Source organism: Pseudochaenichthys georgianus, chromosome 14 (genome assembly GCF_902827115.2).
Source record: "Pseudochaenichthys georgianus chromosome 14, fPseGeo1.2, whole genome shotgun sequence".
NCBI lineage: Eukaryota > Metazoa > Chordata > Actinopteri > Perciformes > Channichthyidae > Pseudochaenichthys > Pseudochaenichthys georgianus.
This window is the reverse complement of record NC_047516.1, coordinates 11,393,591-11,416,806: the sequence shown is the minus strand read 5'-3', so window position 1 is coordinate 11,416,806 and position 23,216 is coordinate 11,393,591. Positions and strand designations below refer to the sequence as shown.

General features: G+C 40.5%; 1 protein-coding gene across 1 annotated transcript in view; it reads left to right on the top strand.

Annotated features, from left to right (window-relative positions):
• Positions 1 to 4,818: 4,818 nt before the first annotated feature.
• Positions 4,819 to 23,216, top strand: part of larp1 (La ribonucleoprotein 1, translational regulator) — an 87,465-nt gene continuing 69,067 nt past the window's right edge. Inside the window, 1 exon segment of the mRNA XM_034098617.1 lies at positions 4,819 to 5,435. Coding sequence (XP_033954508.1) covers positions 5,069 to 5,435 — 367 coding nt within the window. The 5' untranslated portion in view covers positions 4,819 to 5,068.

Genomic DNA, 23,216 nt, shown 5'->3' with positions numbered 1-23,216 from the left:
AAAAACACAATTTCTTGAGTTTTGACTATTGTAAGTCTTTTAAAAGTATGTGCTTGTTTTATAAATGTTTACATGGACCCCCCTCCCTTAGGGGAATTCATCCACAAAAAACACACTGGACGCTGCACTAGGTCAGAAACCAGAGGAGACTGTGAAGTCCACCGCAGACGGACCACTTTATACTTTATATGTCGTTGCTGCTGTATTGTGCTGCCATGTGATAAATACTTGTGTATGCTGCTCTTGCTCTTTTTGCATATTATGTATTTATTTTTGCTATCTTTATAAATGTCATGTTCTTATATGTTGTATGTGAGGGACTGCGGAAAGAAATTAGCTCAAAGCTAGAATCCGGCATGTTTACACTTGAAGCATTATTAAGTGTTCATTAATGTGCATTGTCCCTGTTCAAATAAACGATTAAATGAAATAAAATAAAACAGTGGCAGTATCACGGGTGTATCTTTTTTACCTACTACCACGCCCATCATTCAAGCTCAGAGGAGTAGCAACCATTGCTGCACCCTTCATAATAATGCAACTATTTACAGTATGCAGTAAGAAGCTACACACATATTTCAGGCTTCAGTCATAAACATTTAAGGAATCCTAGAGGCAATTTGCAGCAGCAAAGTTTATAAACTCCCTCTGCAGAGAAGCCCCTGTGCTGTTTGTCAGTACCTCGATACACTTGTTTATGACCAAGGCAAATGACAGGTTTAAGAGATATTCAAACTTTTAATATCAGAATACTGACCGCAGGTTGTCGCTCAGTCGTGAGAGTGACACTTGTGTTTTTATCAACTTGTGAGTCTGAGTATGTGTGTCATCACAGTGAAATGTGTTCCTGGAGAAACCTTCTGTCGTGTAAACTACCACAGAGGTGGTTTTAAATACTTTATAAGTCTCTAAACATATTTGCTCATCATGATAGCATTGTAACCCTGTAAGATACAATTGCAAAACTATACAGATGTGTAGTTGATTTAAAAATGTGGGCTGATTATGAAGATGGGTATAGTTCACCTCCTGGGTCATTTGCGCCGGACCTCTTCTCTCTAAAGTGCATATTTATACTGTGTTTTTGTACTGTGTGTGTATTCAAATATATAAAGAGTAGAATTTTCCACAAGGTGAATCTTAAAAATAAGCAGGGACACCCGTGGCTCCATTTGGTGTTGTCGATGATGTGTAAAAGTTTTTTAGACTCAAAATCCAAGATATGATGCTTAAGCTTTATTTATGGTAAACTGAAGCCAAAAATAACGTGAGGTTTTGTTCATCATGTAGTTTTCTGTATGCCCTTTTTGGTTTGTAGCTAAACTGTATTTTGGGTCGTAGTGACACTTTAACAGCATGTCTTTGTTAAATATCTGACTCTATCTTATAGCAGAGTAGTTATACACTCTACTGATACTTTTACTTAAGTGAAATAACTGAGTATCCTGGGCTACATGACAAAAACAGACACAAAGCAATGGTGGCTGTGGAGTATAGTGCAGGTTTTAGATCCATTAGAAAAAGTACCAATACCAAACTATACACTGTAACAAGTAATAGTTCTCCATTGAGAGTAACGGTATTTTACTAGGCCTATTGCATATTATCAGAATCAAAAACAGGTTTATTACCAGTTTACACTTACGAGGAAAAAGTAATACACAGATAGAGAACTAGAACAAATATTTAAAATATAGTAAAATATAAATATAACATTATTTGCATTGCAATTATGTTTTTGTATTGGCTAAAGCCTCATTAATGTGTAATTGTAGTGCATTTTACTGTTGTATGTGTTTAAGGGTTTTTCCCACTGTTAGCAATGTATCATATTCTTCAAATCAAATCAAATTTGTATTTATATAGCACATTTATAAACGATTTTTGAGTCAAAGTGCTGTAATAAAAATAGCCTACAGTAGAGACACTTTACAGCAAATACAACAGCACAGATTGTTCAGAATATTAGTATGAGAAAAACGACACCCTCTATCCTTAGACCCTCACATCGTACAAGGAAAAACTTCCAGAGAAAACCCACAGTTTAAGGGGGGAAAATGGGAGAAACCTCAGGGAGAGCAACAGAGGAGGGATCCCTCTCCCAGGACGGACAGACGTGCAATAGATGCCGTGTGTAAATCGAAGAGATAATACATTTTACAGCATATAGACCGAATGTTAGGAAATGCATGTGTCTGTAATAAGAAGATGAATCCACGAGGATGTCAGCTACAATCCTGTGGAAGCCATCAGGGAAGCAGCATGACGAGACCCAAGGCAGGACCGCAGAGACGGGTTCAGCCACGACCCGAAGTCCACGACTTAATCCAGAACTCAGGATAGAGGATCCAAGACACAGGACTACAGCAAGAGGATCAGCCTCGACTCCGGAATAACTTCAAGAATATAAACAAATTCAAATTGAATACAATGTAAAGATGTGACGATACGTCCTCACCTACCTGGAATGAGTCTAGAGTAGCCTCAATGTTTTAGGTAAATTCCACCTCAGACGAACAGTGAACCTAAAACACTGAGTAGCCTCTCAAACAGCACAAGTTAATCACGGCTCTGTTCTTTAAAAACAACAGTTTTAGGTTGTGCCACGTGGAGGATGTCACTGAACACAACACACGCATTCACACCAGTTCGTAGACTAACATCAGAAACACACACTTAAAATCGTATTTTGATAAAATAATAAAGCTTCAGAATAAGAGCTAAAACACACAAGAAAACTGAGCGTGAGCGCACACGTGCAGCTACGGTATGAACACGTGTATACCGTGTAGGAACAGTGAAGAGGGTTAAGATGCTTTTTTATATCCTTTTTTCACACATTTTTTAAAACTGAGTACCCTTCAATACACGAGTGAGGGGCAAACAGTTGTCAAATCATAAAAAGGTTTTTTATGAACAACTAATCGGAGTAAAAGCTTGTGTTTTGAACGGATTGAATGAGGTAACGTTGATTTGAGGGTGCGTTCAGGGGGCTAGGCTGACGTCATCCAGGCTCCGGGCTGCATTCAAGTCCGTCGGAGAAACTAAAGTTAAATTACGGGTAAGTAGCCTGTCTGCAGTAAAAGTCTAACAAATAAATACAACAGCCTTTGTGACATTATTTACAACTATTAGTGTTTGTGTGTTTGTTTGTTTGTTTGTTTGTTTGTTTGTGTGTGTGTGTGTGTGTGTGTGTGTGTGTGTGTGTGTGTGTGTGTGTGTGTGTACAACCTTTTACTTTGTTTCTCTATCAATCAATCAATCAATGTTTATTTATATAGCCCAATATCACAAATGTTACATTTGTCTCAGTGGTCTTCACAGTGTGTACAGAATATCAGTATGACAATACGACACCCTCTGTCCTTAGACCCTCACATCGTACAAGGAAAAACTTCCGAAGAAAACCCAGTTTAAAGGGAAAAATGGGAGAAACCTCAGGGAGAGCAACAGAGGAGGGATCCCTCTCCCATGACGGACAGACGTGCAATAGATACCTATGCATTGTCTCACAAAAACATGCACACTTCAAATGCAAGGACATTTAATTAAATCAAACTATTTTAGGGTGCTTGTACTTTGGGCTATACTTGGTTAGTGAATATAATATTAAATAATAATGCAATTTAATATTTAAACTGCACTGCCTATATCTGACAGCTTTAGTTACTACTTAACTTGTAGTTTAATATATTTCTAATAATACATGTTTAGCCTATAGATGAGACAAAATTGTACGGATAAAATCATGTAACTGTTGTATTAATAACACTTTAAAACATATAAAACATGTCAATGCATCAATAAATATCAACCATGATATCACTTATATAACAGTTTAGGCCTTCTGATTGAACGTCACCCTCCTGAGTAACTCCATCCAAGTTTTTTTTGCTGTATTCTTTTAAATGGTAAATGTTTACATGAAATAGCTTTTTATGGTGGTTTTATAACTTTTACTTAATTATCTGAAAAAGGCTGCTTATTCAACCAATGAGAGTTGTGTAACATTACCTAACCAGAACACTGGCTTTCAAGGTTTGATATCTATGACTGATAGGCTAAGAGTCATGTCTTCTGGTCATGTGTTACAGTGATACGCTAACGTAGACCTTTGTGTATCTGCCTGGCAATACGAATGAATCACCCCCTCACACACAAAGAAAGCTGTAATCTCATCAAATCACACATTAAATATGTGACGTGATCTTCATGGGTACTTTGGTTTTCTGGAACTAAAGTTGCTTTCATGTGCTGTTAAGGTACACGGGTAACTATTTAGTTTGTTTTGGTCCGTTTGTTATTCAAATATTTATATTAATTAAATGTGTTAAGCTAGTTGTGGAAGCTTTTTATCTAGATATAATCCTGCAGAATAGGACAAAATAACAACATATTGAATTAAAAAAGGGAGCATTTTCTCTATAAAGTAGATGGTGTTGGTGAGGACACAGTATTAAAACCAAAACAACAAACACACAACACCAACAAATAAATAATTGTTTGTATAAAGAGTGGGGGCCATAATAAAGTGGCATAAACAAATCTTTAAAAAAATAAATAGAATATATATATAGGTTACTACACGAAATAAAGTTGTTTATCAGAAATATATGCTCTTGTCATTAATAAGCTATCCAGCTTGAATCGACAAGGCACTTTAATGCTGCCAGAAACTGGGAATTAAGAAATTCTACTACGAGGAAGGGTGTGAAGGCATCATCTCGAACTGACACAAAAGCGCACTCCCGGCTTTACGTGGCTACGCCCCCTGTTCACCGTACGTGCGCGTACCCTTCTATCGCGTGGTGAGGATCATCCATATTGCTGCTAGTGGTGGAGATAAGGTTGTAATTCTGCGAGGCCCTCGGACACGTTTCTTTATATTTATACGTGTTTTATTTCGGCGCCGAATGCTCTGCGTCTAGACTGAAGCTATTTTCGTCAAGGACCGACTGAGGAGCGCAGACTCCGCGTAACAACTTCACATTTCCTTGAAATTGAAGGAGAATTCGGGCCGTGGGGAGGACTGGTAATCCTGAGGGGGGAAGAAAGACGGCGGTGGGAAATGGCCACTCAGGTGGAGGCTCTCCTGCCCGGCAACCCGCTTGCAGAGCACGGTAAAACGATCCGCGGTGAGCCGGAGGAAGATGAGGGCGGTCGGGGCGACGGGGCCAAGCGGCAGACTGGTGTCGCCGAGCAGGGGAGCTGCAGCGGCGGCAGCAGCCCCGGGCAGGGAGGGACCTCGGAGGAGCAGACCTCCAAAGAGGAGACAGAGGAGAGCAAAGGAGGTTGTGACAGCGAAGATAAACACAACGAGGAAGGCGTTAAAGGCAGAAAGGAGTTTACTGAAGCTCCACCGCCCAAGGTGAACCCGTGGACTAGGAAAATGAATGCGGTGACCGTGGTCAGCGTGAATGGACAAGCACACCACGGTTGGTACACCCTCCCTTACATGTTGATTGTACTCGCTGTCAGTGTTGTGTCGGTGTCTGTCCTTCCAGGTGTGGTCACAAACAATGACTGAGCAGCTGTCAAAGAAAGGTCGGGTAGCATTTTATTAAAAACCAAAAGATCAGAGTGATTGCATAAACAAACCCTGTATGTGGTTGCACCCTGCAAGCTGGATATATTTTGAGTTAAAGCCCCCTCCCTACTCCTGCTAGGGAAGGCTATTCCTGGAGTTGTGGACCCATAGGTGGCTGGTTGCATCAAAACAAAAAAAGATCACACCCATTTAAGTTGCTGAATGTCTAAAATGTATTTCTAAATTGTAAACACTTTTAATCACATGCCAAACAATGGCAGCCAAACATTCGGTCCACCTAAGGTAATGGTGTGCCCCCCACCCCCAATCAATACTTTGAACAGTTTTAGGTGTAATTAGGGGATTGTGCTTCGAGTTTAAGGACACGTTGTGTTGTCGGGCAATGGTTGTAAAGTTGCTCGGTTGGTGCAGACTCGCCAGAATCTGTATTTACTTTAGTTCATCCTCATTTGTAACCTGCTCCATCACCATGCTCACCCTCCCTGTGTTTTATCTTCTGCCACACACACCCAATCAGCCAAACCCTAGCTAAACACTCCCTGTGTTTGCAAAATATTAAAACCAGCGCTTACTAATGTTTACATGTGTGTTTTGAGGCCCTCTTTTTCGACACATAGCCGCAACACAAATAAACGACACATCCGCCCATGTCTCGCATTGCATCAATTGGAAGAAAAACCACGAGCTTGCCGGCTGTGTCGCTGCTTAGCCAGCTAACAATAGCACGACTACTCTTTGGCCTAGTGCTTCGTCAAGCCCTTTCCACTCAGACATTAGCTTAGCTTCCAAGTCGCTACTGTGCAGTCGTTTCAGACTCTGTGCAAGGCATGACATCCCTTTAAGTTTTTTTAAAGCTCAATTAACGAAACTTAAACATTGTCCAACATGAAACATCTGCTTGTTTAATCGCTAAAAAGGAGCTGGCTTGTTGTTAGACATCACGTGTTTACTCCACGTGTTCCCCGAGAGAAAGGCATGGGCGATACTAGCTAGCTAGCCACTTAGCAGGCTAATTGCGTCGGATTCGTGCAAAGTCAGAGACCAGTTCATATTTGAGGTGGTCCTATGTGAGACATTGTGTGTGTTTCGTGGGTAATATCCCTGTTGTCACGTATTGTGTCTGTTGTCAGCGCTAACCCGGCTCCTGTCTGGTTGTCCACCCAGCTAGCCACCGTGAGCTTGGATGCTAACAAGCAGGTTTATGAGAGTCATCATGCCTTATGCTTGAGCTCACTAATCTGGGCTTCAAAAATACAACAATGTGTTTTCATAAATAAATAAAACAGCACATGAAATGTTTTACATTAGTGGTGGATTGCCAAAATTAGGGTAGTTATAATCGATTGTGTCGAGGGATTATTGGTATTATACAAGCTCAGCTCTGGCAAGGCAACGTGGTGTTTCCTCTCACAGCCATGTGTGAGCTTGTTCATGGCCAGTGTCAGCTTTGGAGTTAGGTTATAGTGATTCTGACCCTGGCCTGTCAGCAAATTGTCAGTTGGTTTGTTTGCTCGCTGTTACTGATGTAGAATTTAGGGTACAGCGTGTACCCTGAATCTGGACCAGTCTGTGAGGTTGGGTGGCTTGGGAAAGCTGTCATATCAGCAAGTAAACCTGGCCGCCTGCCAGATAACCCGACAGAAGTAGTGTCACTTTTTGTATGTAGCATTCAAAGAACTACATTGGTTGGATGCTAATTGTAGGCTGCATTGTTGACTGTTTTGAGAGCTGTTTCTTTTCTTGTTCATGTGATACTTAACCATGCCTACTTAGAAGTTATCATGGGTTTATGGTTTGTAAGCATCACAATAAAAGGTCGTGTCCTTATTAATAGTTTGTAGATGTAAAAGGTAAAGACGTGTGATTATCACGCGGAAATTGATCTGGTGTAGATTGAACGTCTATCGTTTGAAAGATGGCTTCCTCAGATAAATTATTTTCCTAGAATGTTTCGATTTGGTCAAAATTAAGGAGATTAATATTTTGAACAGTTGAATTGCTCCCTAATCCGTCATGTGTACTCGGTGTGTCCTTGAACAAGTCCCTGAACTCCTGCCTGGATAAGAACACCAGCTGAAAGGCTGAAAACGTATTTCCACGGCCCAGGCAGCTTGTGTAAGGATCACAGTAGAAGTCATCCTAAATGGATTTGGATTCAGTCTAAGCAGCAATCGCTTTAGACGTGCTACTACTACTACTGACCAGGATTATTTTTAATTGCTGTAAATAACTGTCTTGGCCAAAAAGATTATGGAAGTTTGCGTATCCTTTATAATTTCAAAGTTAGCTCAATTTTAGGGATACATTTATTGCCATGTCAAATCTAGACAAACACACAGACTTCAACATTGTCAAAAAAGTAGTGTAAATGTATGTGTGATATGGGGTAAAAGTACGTACCACATCAATTCACAGTCACACATTTGAAAACCTGTAGTACACCATAATCAGAGCTCATCACCATCGCCACCACCCCAACTCGTTCCCTCATCACTTTGTTTGATGGCCAGTTGTATTTCTCATCTTAACTAAGAGGTGAGGTACTAGCTCCTTTTGTACATTTGAGTGTCACTTAGGTCTGATTGAGCTTTGGCAAACTTTCAAGGCTCTTCGATGTTCAGCTAGCCTGAGAGTTGGTTAGCCCATATAATAATGATAATTGGCTGCAGTGAGGGAGCTTAATGTGCATAAAGTATTCGAGAAGTACAATGTACAGCTTGACTCGATACTGCCGTTAGCCCTGCTCGCCCAGCAACTGCTACAGTTTATGTTTGAAGTGCGGGCGGTTGCTGATTTTGTCACGCACACTATTGTCACTTTCTGCTACAACATTACATAAGCTATTTCGTGATTAGTTCAAGCTTACACACACATATGAGATCTTCTTGCCTCAAACCCTTGAACTATGTCACACCCAAAGTTTAAACTATTTAAGGTTGTGTACAGGCTACAGCCTACCTTCACCTGTGTGTGATAACTACCACGCTGCTGCAGTTGGCCAGTTCTTTTTTTGCAGAGCTGAAGCCAAAAGAAATGGTAAGGCATTAGAGAAAAACCTTTATCATTACCTACGGGTAACATTGACCGGACCAATCAGTTTTCTGAACAGTTATACTACTCAGTGTATTTTGGCTCTAGAGGGAGTTGATGGTGAATAAGTGATAAATAGAAGCCTTGCTTTTACCCACCTTGTTCCAGTTGGTCAGAACAAACATACCAGTGTCCTTTTATTGGCATTAGTGTTAATTAGTGTCAGCTATTTTTTAATTTAGTTTTAGTCTTAGTCCTGTGTTAAATTTCCATATTTAGTCACCTTCATCCTGTTTTTATTTAGTCAAGTTTTAGTCGACTAAAAGTCTGAGCATTTTAGTCGACTAAAACAGTAAACATTTTAGACAAGATTTAGTCGACTAAAAGTCTGAGCATTTTAGGCTTATTTTAGTCAAAGAAAACGAATTATTTTAATCTACTTTTTGTCAATGAAAACTGTTGAATCTTTTTTTAGTCATCAGATTATATAGAACATTTCAAACTAGTCTAGCCAAAACCAATAATTTGTCATTTTAGTCAAACTTATTTCACAATAAGATTATATCTTGTCCTTATTTGATGAAAAACACAGGTTGAATGATTAAGAATGCAGCTTTGCAGAGAGTATCCGGTCAGGTTTGTGGTGTTTTTACCAGCTGTGTTATGGCCACATTGCTTCCCTTCTGATGAAACAATGCATTCGCGTTTTTTCTCCGCCTCATTGTAGCAAAAATGGGCCCAAATATCATATTGTTTCTTTCTCCCAAGCAGTGATGGCTTTAGACTTTTTCGTTGTCAGTCATTTTGACGGCCAGGATCGTAACATTTCCATAACAATTTATCACTCTGACGGGGGGGGGGGGGGGGGTGTATTCGGTTAACGCTATGGATGCACGATATTGGTTTTTTGAAACCGATACCGATAACTTCCCGCTTCTCAAGACCGATACCGATAATAATATAATATAATAATATATTAAATGTACCTGTAGTTTTTGCACACCTGGTGGTAAAAAAAAGATTAGTAGTGAGCAAATGACATGAGCATTACTACTATGAACAAAACTAACCCTGGGGTCGTCTCGGGCAAACTTCTTGCCTTTTTCAAAAGCCTCGTCGATAGGTAAAAGCCCCGGTGCCTTTGCAGCTGGCTTTGGATTCGCCGCTAGTTTAGCAGCGCAGGCGTCTTCGTACGCTTTTAACACACCATCGTAGCGATGGCGATGTTTCAAGTGACTAATCAGGTTGGAAGTATTATAGCTCGTTGCCTTTTTCCCTCCTCGTGGAACTTCTGCATTGCATTTGTTAATACAAATAGCAAGCGAACTATCTAACTCTGAAACTTTGAAATAGTCCCATACTACCGACGACATGTTTGTTTACTGTCCTGGCTTCACGGCCGCACACCATTTACGTCACAGCCAGGCATTAGTTAGGGAGCGCTGGATTTGTGAAAAACTCCCCTCTTCCTAAACCACTATACCACAGTACTAGCAAAACGGTAGGAGCCGAGTGAAAAACAAGGGTTTTTCACCCACAAACATCTCACCATGTTCACCATTCAAACATCTCAATCCACCCACACCGCAGTATTTTTTCTTTATTTTACCCAAAAAAAAAATTGTATATTATGACGTCATAATTCCTAATATCGGGCCGATAATTATCGTGCACCACTAGGGTTGGGTATCGTTTGAATTTCCACGATTCCGATTCTACTTTTCAATTCCGGTTCTAAACGGTTCTCAATTCCGATTCTTTGAGGGGCAGGGTAAAAAAAATGATTAAGTTCTTGTTGATAAAAACAAGCATATCTGTCTTCTCAGGCATACCAGGAAGAAATGTTTGAACATTTTAAAGCAAAATGCTTCAATCTGGTGCACTTTAAGCAGAATTACTAGAGACTAGATCTAGGGGGTGCATAAACACCCATATGAAAAAGATCGGTTTACATTTGAATAATTAAATAAGTATGTGAGCATAACCAATAACCCATAGCCAATAACAAATACATGTAACGCATTTTATGTTTGTTGTTCATTCATATCTTATTTTACTATTTTATTTATGCATATTTTTTTATCTCCAGTTTAAAACGATATGTCTGGTTTACTGTCCTATAGTATACTAGGGCTGCAACAAACGACTAATTTGATAGTCGATTAATCTATCGATTAATGAAACGATTAATCGACTATTCGGACTATTACGCCTTGCACAATTTCTCAAGCGCTCTTATTTAGCCATCAACTTTTAGATTTAGCTTGAGGTTGTTTTAGGCATGTGGAAACTAACAATGAAGACAATAAAGATGAATACTTGATTACAAAATACATATTATTAAATTAACTAAACAAATTGTTTACAAAATGAACATTGCTTTTCATTTAAATTAAATAAATAATATTTCACATCAAAAGAAACAACAGTGTTTTAGCAAATAATAAATAATGTGATGACAGAACTGTAAACAGAATAGCTGAAACTTTAACAAACTAAATAACTCGGCTACCTCTAATCATTAACCCATGTTTGTATAATGGAGTTAACTCCGTGTGTTGCTGCTAGCATACATAACACCTGACGTGAAAACGTTACTCGTGGACGGGGCTACAGAGCTGCTAGAAAGACAGTCGAACCCGGTGCATTCCTCCGTCTGATAAATTGCTCGTGTTACCGCCCTTACATGCTAAACTCTTATTGCACTTTTGGCAACGAGCATCGAGACGGGTAAAGTTTAACAACACCTCGGAGCGGCGTTCTCTCCGCCATCTCCTCCGTGTGTGTGTTGCTGCATGTAGCAGCCGCGTGTGTGTAAACGGCCCCGCCCCCTCCCACACAGACCAGGGAGAGAGATCTCGCCTGATCGAAAATACATCATAGACGCATTTGTTTGTCTTTTTGCATATTAGAAACGAGTTAGCGACACTAAGACTGTGATATAATGTTTTTGTATCAATAATACACGACATATATTTTTTAAATGTCCCCAGTACCGATAACGTTGTTGCTTAACGGCGCATAAAACGCACGTGATGACGTCACCAACGAATCGACGACTGAATTAGTTGGCAACTAATTTGGTAATCGATTAAGTCGATTAGTTGTTGCACCCCTATAGTATACATTGGAATGATTTCAAACCTGTTTCATCCCAATAATTATAAAGGAGTGCCTTGGAAATATGTGTTTACATAAATTGTGATCAAAACGTTTGAGACCCACTGAGATAACTTAGACTAAAGTGAACTATCTAAAACTCAGAGTCCTTTACCTCACTGAGCTGTAGTTATCAGCCTCAGTCTGACTGGAGAGGACTCTCCTCCACATCATTGTAGAAACATCTTCTTCTTCCGTTAGAGCAGCTAGCACCAGATGCTAATAACAACAGCGCCGGTTCCAGTGCACCGTCCCTTTCTCCCTCGCTCACTCGCACTTTGGCTGTGAGCTGCGGGCGCCAGATAAGCCAACATCCCCCATTTTCATCACTTGCAGCGCCCATCGTACAGGGCGAATGAAACGTGTAACCGGGGTGAAAAAGGGTGTTACATTTACTCAATTATGAATGTTGTTACATCAAGGCCGAAAATTAGGATGAGCACCAACGGTCAAAACATTTGTTTTCCCTCCCAGAGCTGTCAGTGCAGCGCCTCCACAGATCTATAACGTCAGTGCGACGGGGCGGCCCTGGTCTCAGGTTACACTGTAGAAAGTGTAGGTACAACGCTACATTTCCCGCCTCGCCGCAGTCATACAGTAGGCTACGGAGAGCGGCGAGAAACATTTCCTCAGGCATCGAAAAGTGGAACCGAAATTCACATTTCTAAATGATGCCGTTGGAATCGAAATGTTGGAACCGGTTCCGAACCGGAACCGGTTCTCGGTACCCAACCCTATGCACCACTAGTTAACGCGAGTGCGGCCACTGCTCCCAAGCCCTGTTGTTGCCATTTTATTTTCTGTTAAATAAGGTTAGTTTGACCCGAGTCTTCCTGACAGTTCACAGTCTGCCGCTGCCCGGTGTAATTCAAATGTATCGCCGCGCGCAGCACATACACACAGCCGCAGCACCGGAAGTGGAACTGCTGGGAGAAAAACTGACTATCAGAGATGTAACGTTATCTTTGATAATATTTCGTCTCCTCATTTTTTGTCAACGAAAGTAAAGAGAGATTTTGGCATAGTTTTTATTTAGTAAACTACATTTTCGTCTCGTCACTTTTCGTCAACGATATTGCATGTTGATTTCGTTACAGTTATTGTTTACTGCCGTCGGTGCAGTCTCGTCATCGTCTCGTTTTCGTCATGGAAAAAAAGGTCGTTGATTAACATATTTCGTCATAGTTTCAGTCAATGAAATTAACACTAATTGGCATGCCCTCTTAAACATTTGATGTAATTCATTCAGTTGGTGGACAATGGTGAAATGTCCTGGCTGTGGTTTTAAGCAGGTTTGTTGGGTCAAAAAACCCAATTTGCCAAATTTAATAAATATGGTTCAATCAATCAGTGCTCAAAATTTACTTTTTTCTGCCTGCAAACTACAGCCACTTTGGTAATGCAAATAGGTTGCCCGTCCTGCTTAGGCACCTGTTTTAAAAATGGCCCAAATAGCCCCGAACATGCCAGTGGTGTTGCTACACAGGCTTGGGAGAAGATAAACCAGAAAATCAAGTTTGAGGTGTAGTTCAAAAGGGGCTTATAGTCAGGGCTGCACATAACTGGTGCGCAGGGGAGGGAGAGGGAGGGAACGAATATAACGTAAAACATTGAGAACGTGAACAACTTTTTGGAAGTAATCTCAGGTGCTGCGTCGCAGCATTCAGAGTAATTTTCTCACATTGGGTTCAACGCGTCATAAAGCGTCAAAGTCATTTCATTGGACGAGAGGCATACTATGAGAGCTGGTCACAGGGATGCGTTCAAATTTAGTCAGTAATTTGAGGAAATGGCGAACGCAGATAAAGTTGAGCTCGAAAATCCTCCAGCATCATTGAAGTTTCCAGTTTGAGAACATTTTGGTTTCGCAGTTACGTACATGACGGACAAAGACAAGTGGACGGAACCAAAGCTGTTTGTCGGCATTGTTCAACTAAAATTGGGCGTGGCTGTATTACGCGGCTGGCAATACATCAAACTTGCACACTCATTTGAAAAGGCATCGCCCGAACGTGAATATCACCGGTACCAAAAGAAAAAAGACTGAAGTGCAAACCCAACTCCCACTAGCATGTAAGCCTCCACCACTCGCAAAAAGTTCAGACCGAGCCAAAGCTATTACAAACGCCAAATATCCTTAAGTTGCCATGTTAGCAAAGCGCTACCTGGCTGTATCTGCTACTACCTCTGTCCCTAGCGAGAGGGTGTTCTCCAGAGCAGGAGACATTGTTAGTGCCAGCAGATCTGCCCTTTCGGCAAGCAATGTGGACAAGTTCATCTTTCTTAAAAAAAACAAGAAAATACAATGACAAGCAAGTCATAATGTCAAACTGGCTGCTTAGGTACTAGTACAGTTCAAATACACATTATTTCAGTTCATCGAAATGCTGCACCTTAATGTTTATTTAATTTAATTTTGTATTTATTTGAGTGAATACATTATTCACAGTTTAATAATAATTAAAAAAAAAAACAACAAATATTTTATGTTTTGTGATAATTTTTTCTGCTGTAACTAAGGATGTCCCGATCACCTTTTTTTGCTCCTGATCCGATTCCGATCATTTGATTTTGACAATCTGCCGATACCGATTTTTCCCGATCTTTATGCAATGCATTAAGAGAAAAAAAAGGTAACAGATAACGGCTGGTCATCCAACGCGATGAATTCAGCTATCTTGGCTGTTATTTTTTTGGCCTTTTCACTGTTCTGAGGCAGTTTCTCTTTCCTTTTAAAAGTCTCTGAAAGTGTCGGTTGTTTCAGTGCCGTTACCTGAGTGGCTGTTGTGTACTCGTCGTGTTGTTGTTGGTGTTTGTTTCTCAGGTAGCGTATTAGATTGGTCGTGTTGAACGTAGCTCTGTTCTTTCCACCACGCGGAACCTCCGCCTTGCAAACATTGCATTTGGCTGTTACACTGCCTTCGCTTTCAATTTTATAATACTTCCAAACTCCTGACAATTTCTCTGTCCCGACTCCCGAGTCACCAGCTGAACGTAGCCTCTCGTTAGCTTACTGCTACTATTAGACACTGCGCCCACTCTGTTGCCAGATTTCAGAGAAATAAGCAACCAGGTCTATGAAAACAAGCCCAAAAGAAGCAACACATACATGATGTTGTCATTTTAAACCAAAACTAAGACCTCAGGATGACTTTAAGACGTGAACATGGTCATTTTAGTTTTGTAACATAAAAAAAAAGGAAAACACATTTTTTCCTCCCGATCTTTTGAAAATCACGTGATCGGCTCCGATCCCCGATCACGTGATCGGATCATCTCTAGTCTGAACTTGTTGCGAGTGGTGGAGGCTTAAATGCTAGTGGGAGTTGGGTTTGCACTTCAGTCTTTTTTCTTTTGGTACCGGTGATATTCACGTTCGTGTGATGCCTTTTCAAGAGTGTGCAAGTTTGATGTATTGCCAGCCGCGTAACCAATTTTAGTTGAACAATGCCGACAAACAGCTTTGGTTCGGTCCACTTGTCTTTGTCATCCTTGTACGTAACTGCGAAAACCAAAATGTTCCCAAACCGGAGACTTCAATGATGCTGGAGGATTTTCGAGCTTAATTATATCTGCGTTCGCCATTAATTTTCGACAGTTCTTCAAATTACTGACTACATTTGAACGCATCCCTCTGACCAGCTCTCATAGTATGCCTCTCATCCAATTAAATGACCTGCTCGCTCTATGACGCGTTGAACCCAATGTGAGCAAATTACTCTGAATGCTGCGACGCAGCACCTGAGATTACTTCCAAAAAGTTGTTCACGTTCTCAATTTTTTACGTTTAAAGTTATATTCGTTCGGTACACACCTGTACCGAACGGAAGGGCCCGTACCGAAATTATTCGGGTACGTGTACCGTTACACCCCTAATAAATGTAAATATCGGTTGGGCTCCATACATTCAAAGTTTTTAGCATAATGCAAGAACCTTAATTAATACTTGCAAATGTGGCCCTTTCCGTTTGAAACTTTGGCTCTAAATGAGACTGTTGACTAAAACCTTCGATCACACTTATGTATTTTTTGGCTTGCTTACAATTAGAACCATGTTTTTATGTTAATTAAACATCTCGACATGAATTAAAAAAATGTCGACATGATTTGAGCAATTTAACCTTTCACTTATACACAGGACAATAGCACTAATGATTGCCATTTTAACTGTGCACAGATAAGTTGTGATTTTGAAAGACTGATAGATCTTTTGAGGCTGCTTTGCATTCCAGCCGAAGTCACTTCTACTCAGGGCGAAGGTTTCAAAATTAGCATGTCCTCCACACGTGTCCCTGCTCTGTGAATCTTGTCCTCTTTGTTGTAGCATTAAACAGACAGACCCCTGCCATAGGCGACAGATGCCTTCATTGCTGTTTGTAGCAGAGTTTTATGATCTTTGTCGGGTCCGATCCTGGACGGAGTGCTGACTCATGGAAGGGTGAAGTGTATCTACTCTTGCAGGAGAGACTGCCATTGCTGCTACTGAATGTCAACATGAAGTGTCTTCATGTCTGCTGCTCAAGGGAGTGGACTCAAATCTGAAAACCTTAAAATGACTTAATGCTACTGATGAATTCCTAATAGTCATTGGTCCTACAGATCATTGAGTTTTTCATCTTTGCATGTTTCTTGCTGTGAATGCAAAACCTCTATCCTCAGTAATTTTATCCTGTAACACACTATCATTATGTTCAGAGGGATACTTTCTATTAGGGGTGGGCGATATGACGATATATATCGTCGTGACGATATTAGGTCTCCACAATATGCTTTTTCAGAGATATCGTATCTATCGTGATTTAAAAAAAAAAAAAAAAAACTGATGTGAAAGACATGCTCTAAAGCTGTCTAGTCAGGATTCAGACAGTATTGCACTTCATTTATTGTCTTGGTTGATTCTGTTGGCTTATATTTTATTTTATTTGCGTGCATATGAAACGCTAACCATTCCCATTGAGATCATTAAAACTGTCATTTGAACGGCGATCAAGCCTGAAGCCACAGAGACGGACATGATCCCCTGTCCGGCTAGGGTTAGGGTTAGCCAACACACTCTCACTCCATAATCGTCCAGGAGCGACGTTTGGTCAGTGTCCGTGGCGTGCAGTTGTGAGGCTCCTTAGGGACGCAAATAGCTTTCAACTGATTGCAATGTCTTCCATCTGCGGCGGGATTTGACGCTCATGGAAGCACAGCATTCGTTTGTGTCGGCTGCCCTTAAAGGCGATGTGAGCGTCCATTCTCATTGGATAACGGAGAATTGTACACCCGGAAGTAAGTATTCCCCTTACTGTCGATTGATTTTACAGTGATATCTGCACTACTCATCGACTAAAAAACACCAGATTATCCTTGTTAATTACACAACATTGATTGGTTTAAATTGTGTGCAATGCTTTTGTATTTTCCCCCTTCGATTCGGAGAAACAAATATTTTTTCGGAGTAAAGGATGGCAGAAGACACTACACTACCCAGAATCCCCAGCTATCGTTTGGACTACACTATGTGCTCTGTTTGACAAACCCCGTGATAGTCCTCAAGCTCAAGTGATTGGAGAGTGTGCTCCGAGGGTTACGCCGCCTCGAACAGCACTTGAAATGGGATGAAACCACGGCAGACTGTCCAAAACTGGATTTGAACGGGTCGGGTCCACCGCGTCTCCCCCACCCCGTCCCCAGAACTACACATGCTGGCTATTCTGTTTCGCAACATGTTCTCTATCTATGGCACGTCTCTACTGGGAGTTGTAGTTTTAAAAGACGTTTTCGTATTTCCCATAATAAGAAGTTCATTCAGGGATTCATTTCAGAAATAAAACCAGCTTGAAATGCTATTTTGATCTGTTACTCCTTTTTGTTTTAGTTTCTGTTACCTTGTAGGTGCTTGTACTGTTAAGTAACTTGAAAAATAACCATAATAACCGGCATGAAAAAAATATCGTGATATATATATCGTCTATCGTGATACTGCTTGAAAAATATCGTGATAATATATTTTTCAATATCGCCCACCCCTACTTTCTATTATACTACAAAAGACTTATGGCGCGTTTCCACTGCAGGCCTCGCTCGGTTTGGTTAGGCCTTATTAGGCCCGACTCACTTTAATGCTGCGCTTCCATTACAATTTAGGAACTGGGGCAGTTACTATAGTAACACAGTGTAGGCGGTAGGGATGGGAACGATTAATCGAATATTCGAAATTATGCAGGTATTCGAATAATTATTCATGTCTTCGAATATGAGTTATGAATATTTTTATAATTTTTTTTTTTTTTTGGGAGTATAAGTTGATTATCAAATTGATTAATTCAATGTATACATTACGACTGTGCCATAGCTAAATGTGTTGGGTGACGTCAAAAGGTGTGTTTTGCTCCGCTCACCGGTCCCTCACAGCGGGGCAGAGCTGCAGGTGCTGATCTCTCTCTCTCGCGTCCGGTTATACTTCACTCGTGTTTATGTCCAAATCCATCAGATCTAGTTAGTTCTAGCCAATGATATCGCTGCTGCCCCTCCCTACACGCAGATCACGCAGACTCAAACCTCATCTTATGCCCAAATGTGGCGCAAATGCGCTCCGCAGCCGTTGCAAGGTTCCGGCGCTAACAGTTCATGAGCGTGCTCCCCCGCCCCCTGTCAACACTCGCGACACATGAGTGGCCAGCCTAAACAACAATAAGCGCTGCTTGGCAACCGTGTGTCGGCAAAGTACTAGACATTTTGACAGGAGAGATTTAGTTTTGCCGGTATTCAACATATTTTACCAGTCATAGTCTGCTAATTATTTACACTCTAAGAAGAGTTACATTTATATATACATGCTATACCTTGTAGGGCTGTGCAATTTAATCGATCTTGCGATATATATCGATATTTAGTCCGCGGGTATCGATACATTAAGTCTGATAACTGTGTTCGTTATACTCGCGTCCAGGAGAGAAGCTTTAAAAAGGAGACTAATTGAGTCTCTGAGAATGCTCAAATGTATACTTTAATTAATAAAAAGCGCGGTAATGTTACAAGCAGAAGATGGTTCAGTCAGAAAAACAGCTGTGTTCTGGCTCTCGTGAGCGAAGGGAAGAGAGCGAGCTCCACCTTTCCAGCTGTTAAATATCCTCTGCTGAATCCTCCCTGTGGGCCGGTTGGCGCTGCTGGGGATCGGCCCTCCACGTCTCCAATGTTCGTTGTTGCGCATTACAGAGGATTCAGACATTGCACATTAAATATATAACTAAACACGCCTTTTCTCCTCCTTATCTCTTTCATGACTTTTCATTTAATACATTTTAAACGCTGTAATCAATACTCCAAAAATACCTCACGGCTGGTATCATTTCCGGTAGTTCCGAATGTTGTCTCATGCTACCCACGTCTGTAAACAAACGTATTCAAATAAACTGTACCTTCATTTAATATTCAGCAATAATAATATCTCGACGTCTATAGTTGTAGTGTTGAAATCAGTAGGTTTCGGTGTGCAACACTCCGTGTCATATCGCTACTAAATTCACCTCTATAGGAAATTGTATATTAGATAAAAGCTAACCGGAGATGAAGGATTTTCAGAATAAAAGCTCAACAACTGGTTGTGCACAACAACTTCTGGTTTTTCAGTATAAAACAGCATTTAAACTGACGGTATGTTTATGGTACTTTATGCCATCAAAACATTGATTTTAATTTCTAACAAGTCCCATTCAAATCCCCCGTGTTCTGCCACCTGCTGCACCTTTTAATTCTCCATTGTCCATTGTGATACTGCACTTTATGTACTTACGTTTCAAAGGCTTGTAAGCTACAGTTTGCACTGTTTCAATAAATGAAACTAATTTTCTCACCACATCTTTTGATTAATTTTGTCCAGCATTTCCAAACTGTAGACTCTCTGTCAGAGCCATATATTGTATAATTGATGCTTTCAGTTTTCAGTTGAATTAATTCAATCCAAGTCAATGGAACACTCTCGATGTCACCAAAATCCCACTGTCCCTTTTTAAAATCTTTCAGAAAATGATATAAGTGTATCGAATCGTATCGTTGGCTGAATATCGTGATATATATCGTATCGTTGGCTGAATATCGTGTATCGTATCGTGAGATTAGTGTATCGCCACGGCCCTAATACCTTGATATACCCGCAACCTCCGTTCCAGCTGAGAGGGTCTTCTCTACAGCTGGGCTGATTGTGAATCACCTCCGCAAATGAAAGCTGTAGGCCATTAGATTACTTTATTGTCATTACAAAAATGCAAGCACAGTGTAACGAAATTTAAGGATGGTCTAACCAGATCGCAAAACAGTCAGTTACATACACATTTATCAGAAGTATATACCAAAAAAGAATGATACAAAAATAAAGGTAAATAGATGGGAAATGTATAAATGGGAATAAATACACAGATAATAATAAATAAATACAGTGAATACAGAATTGCGCTTCAGCACAGCACACGACAACAACTAGGCAGTATGGGACAGCGTGGGGTTCATTGTCAGCAGTCTGACTGCTGAAGGGAAGAAGCTGTGCGTAGTCCTGTTGGTTCTACCTCTAGGCCATAGCTGTCAAACTGTGATCACCAGTTCAATACATTTGACAAATTCAACTTGGTTTCTACTAGTGTTAATTTCGTCAGCTATTTTTTTATTTAGTTTTAGTCTTAGTCCTGTGTTGAATTTCCTTTTTCGTTTTAGTCATATTTAGTCACCTTCATCCTGTTTTTATTTAGTCAAGTTTTAGTCGACTAAAACAGTAAACATTTTAGTCAAGATTTAGTCGACTAAAAGTCTGAGCATTTTAGTCTTATTTTAGTCAAAGAAAACTGTTGAGTCTTTTTTAGTCATCAGATTATATAGAGCATTTCAGTCAAACTAGTCTAGCCAAAACCAATAATTTGTCATTTTAGTATATAAATAAATAAGATTATCTTGTCCTTATTTGATGAAAAACAGGTTGAATGATTGAGCAGCTTTGCAGAGAGTATCTGGTCAGGTTTGTGGTGGTTTTACCAGCTGTGTTATGGCCACATTGCTTCTCTTCTGATAAAACAATGCATTCGTTTTTTTTCTCCGCCTCATTGTAGCGAAAATGGGCCCAAATATCACATCGTTTCTTTCTCCCAAGCAGTGGTGGCTTTAGACTTTTTCGTTGTCAGTAATTTTGACGGACAGGATCGTAACATTTCCGTCATAATCCATTATTACCCGTCGAGTGCACAATTTATCACTCACTCGCGCTGACGGGGGGGTATTCGGTTAACGCGACCACTGCTCCTAAGCCCTGTTGTTGCCATTTTATTTTCTGTTAAATAAGGTTAGTTAGACCATGAGTTAGACCCTAGTCTTCCTGGCAGTTCATATTGTGCCGCTGCCCGGTGTAATTCAAATGTACCGCCGCGCGCAGCACAGAAACAGCTGCTGCTCTGCCGCAGCACCGGAAATGGAACTGCTGGGAGAAAAACTGACTATCAGAGATTTAACGTTATCTTTGATAATATTTCGTCTCCTCATTTTTCGAACATATTTCGTCATAGGTTTAGTCAACGAAATTAACACTAGTTTCTACACTTATTTGAACATGTATGTATTTCCAAATGTTTTTGAAAGAAAAACAAGAAAATCAGAAGAAAAAAATGTGATTTTTTTTTTTTTTTTTTACCCCAATTTCTTTTTATAGAATATGTACATTTCGGTTAACCGGTAAACCGTTTTTTGGGGGGTCGAATATTCGAATATACACTGGGCATGACATTAAGGATTTTGGGAGATCTAAGCTAATTTACAGATGGCCCTGAGTCCAATAGAGATGGCCCTGGAATAATGCGCGCGGACGAAATGACTCACGAAAGGTTTGGGGGACCTGCAGGTCTTAGATGCTGTCTGGTGCATTCTCTAGAATTATAAGATGAACCACCACGATATTATATTGTACAATTTCAATGTTATTCTTAATTTCACTTCTTCTTGTTTGTGTTTGCTGATTCAATGGCCCTCTGTCTGTCAGAGGGCCACTGACTGGGGTTGAAGATGGAACATTTTGAAGGGACACTCCCTTTCTGGAGATCTTTTCTCCAGGTGCTTGATGAGCACATCTGCAAACACATACAAAATGTCAAATTATAATCCCTGTCTCTGGACCACCATAAAAAATCATTTATATCATAACAAATGTGAAATTATATTCCTGTCTCTGGACCACCATAAAATAATTATCTATTAAAACATGTTATGCCCATATTTACTTTTAGAAAAAATATTGAATATTTACTTTGAAGAAAATATTATTGGGCACATACCTATGACTTTGATTCTCTTTTTTCGGGGGGGGGGGGGCTGCAGCTCAGTCTTTCTCTTCTTTCCAGGTTGTTCACCTTGCTTTGGTGGACTAAGAAACATTGTAATACACTCTGACTTTAAATTATTTGATCATTATGTATTCAGCATCAGAATCCGTAACAAACTGAAATTCCCGCGAAAATGTGGTTGCATTCGATTCATTGTCCGGGTAGTATTCAGTTGCGCCACTTATGTGACGGACAAGAATAGTCAACTCTAATGTCTAACACTTAATGTGGAGAAAGAGATGTCCTGTATGGGTTGATTGTGCGTTGATCTGTTGGTAATGCCTCAGGGTTCCGGTGGGCATGTAAACAAATGCATAATGCTGCGCTATGCTTTGTGGCCTCATCCAGTTGCATGGCGACACTTATTGTTTAGGTGTCTTTTAATAAGCAGGTAGTCATATCATTAGCTAGAACTAGCTGGATCTGATCGATATGGACATAAACGCGAGTGAAGTCTAATCTGACGGGAGAGAGAGAGATCAGCTGCTGCTGCTGCTGCTGCTGACGACGAGTCGACACGCAGCTCTGCATAATCACATGCAGCGGTGAGCGGACAAAACACACACTTCAGGTTAGAATATCACACGTAGGCTGACGTAGCTATTTTAATTACTTCTCAAACTACCTAAAATAGTTATAGATGTGTTTAGTTTTACTGTCGGGTCACTCATTACTGGATCCGCGAGCTGCATGATACTGGCATAATAGATTGCCCGATCGGGCAACCAGCAGGTGAGGCTTCATTGCCCGAGCTAAATGCTAGATGGCCCCGGGCCATCGGGCCATCCTTAATGTCGAGCCCTGATACATTTGCTTTCAAATTCCCATCCCTAGTAGGCGGAGCCGTGACGTCATCTTCAATGAGAGCCCCAGAAAAACAACACAGCCGTTGGCTCTTAGCACTCAGAGCTCACAGCTCCTCATATCTGTTCAGAAACTAGACAAAAGTTAAAGTACAAATTAGGGTTTCCGTTAGCCGGTAATTACCGGTTTTTAGCTGGTAAAATTTATTAAAAACCGGTAAATTAAAAACCTGCCGGTGAAAATGTCTGGTAATAATTAGGGAGGCTCCGATCGATCGGCCGTTGGTCATTATCGGCCGATATTCACTCTTAATAGTTTGATCGGTGCTCTCT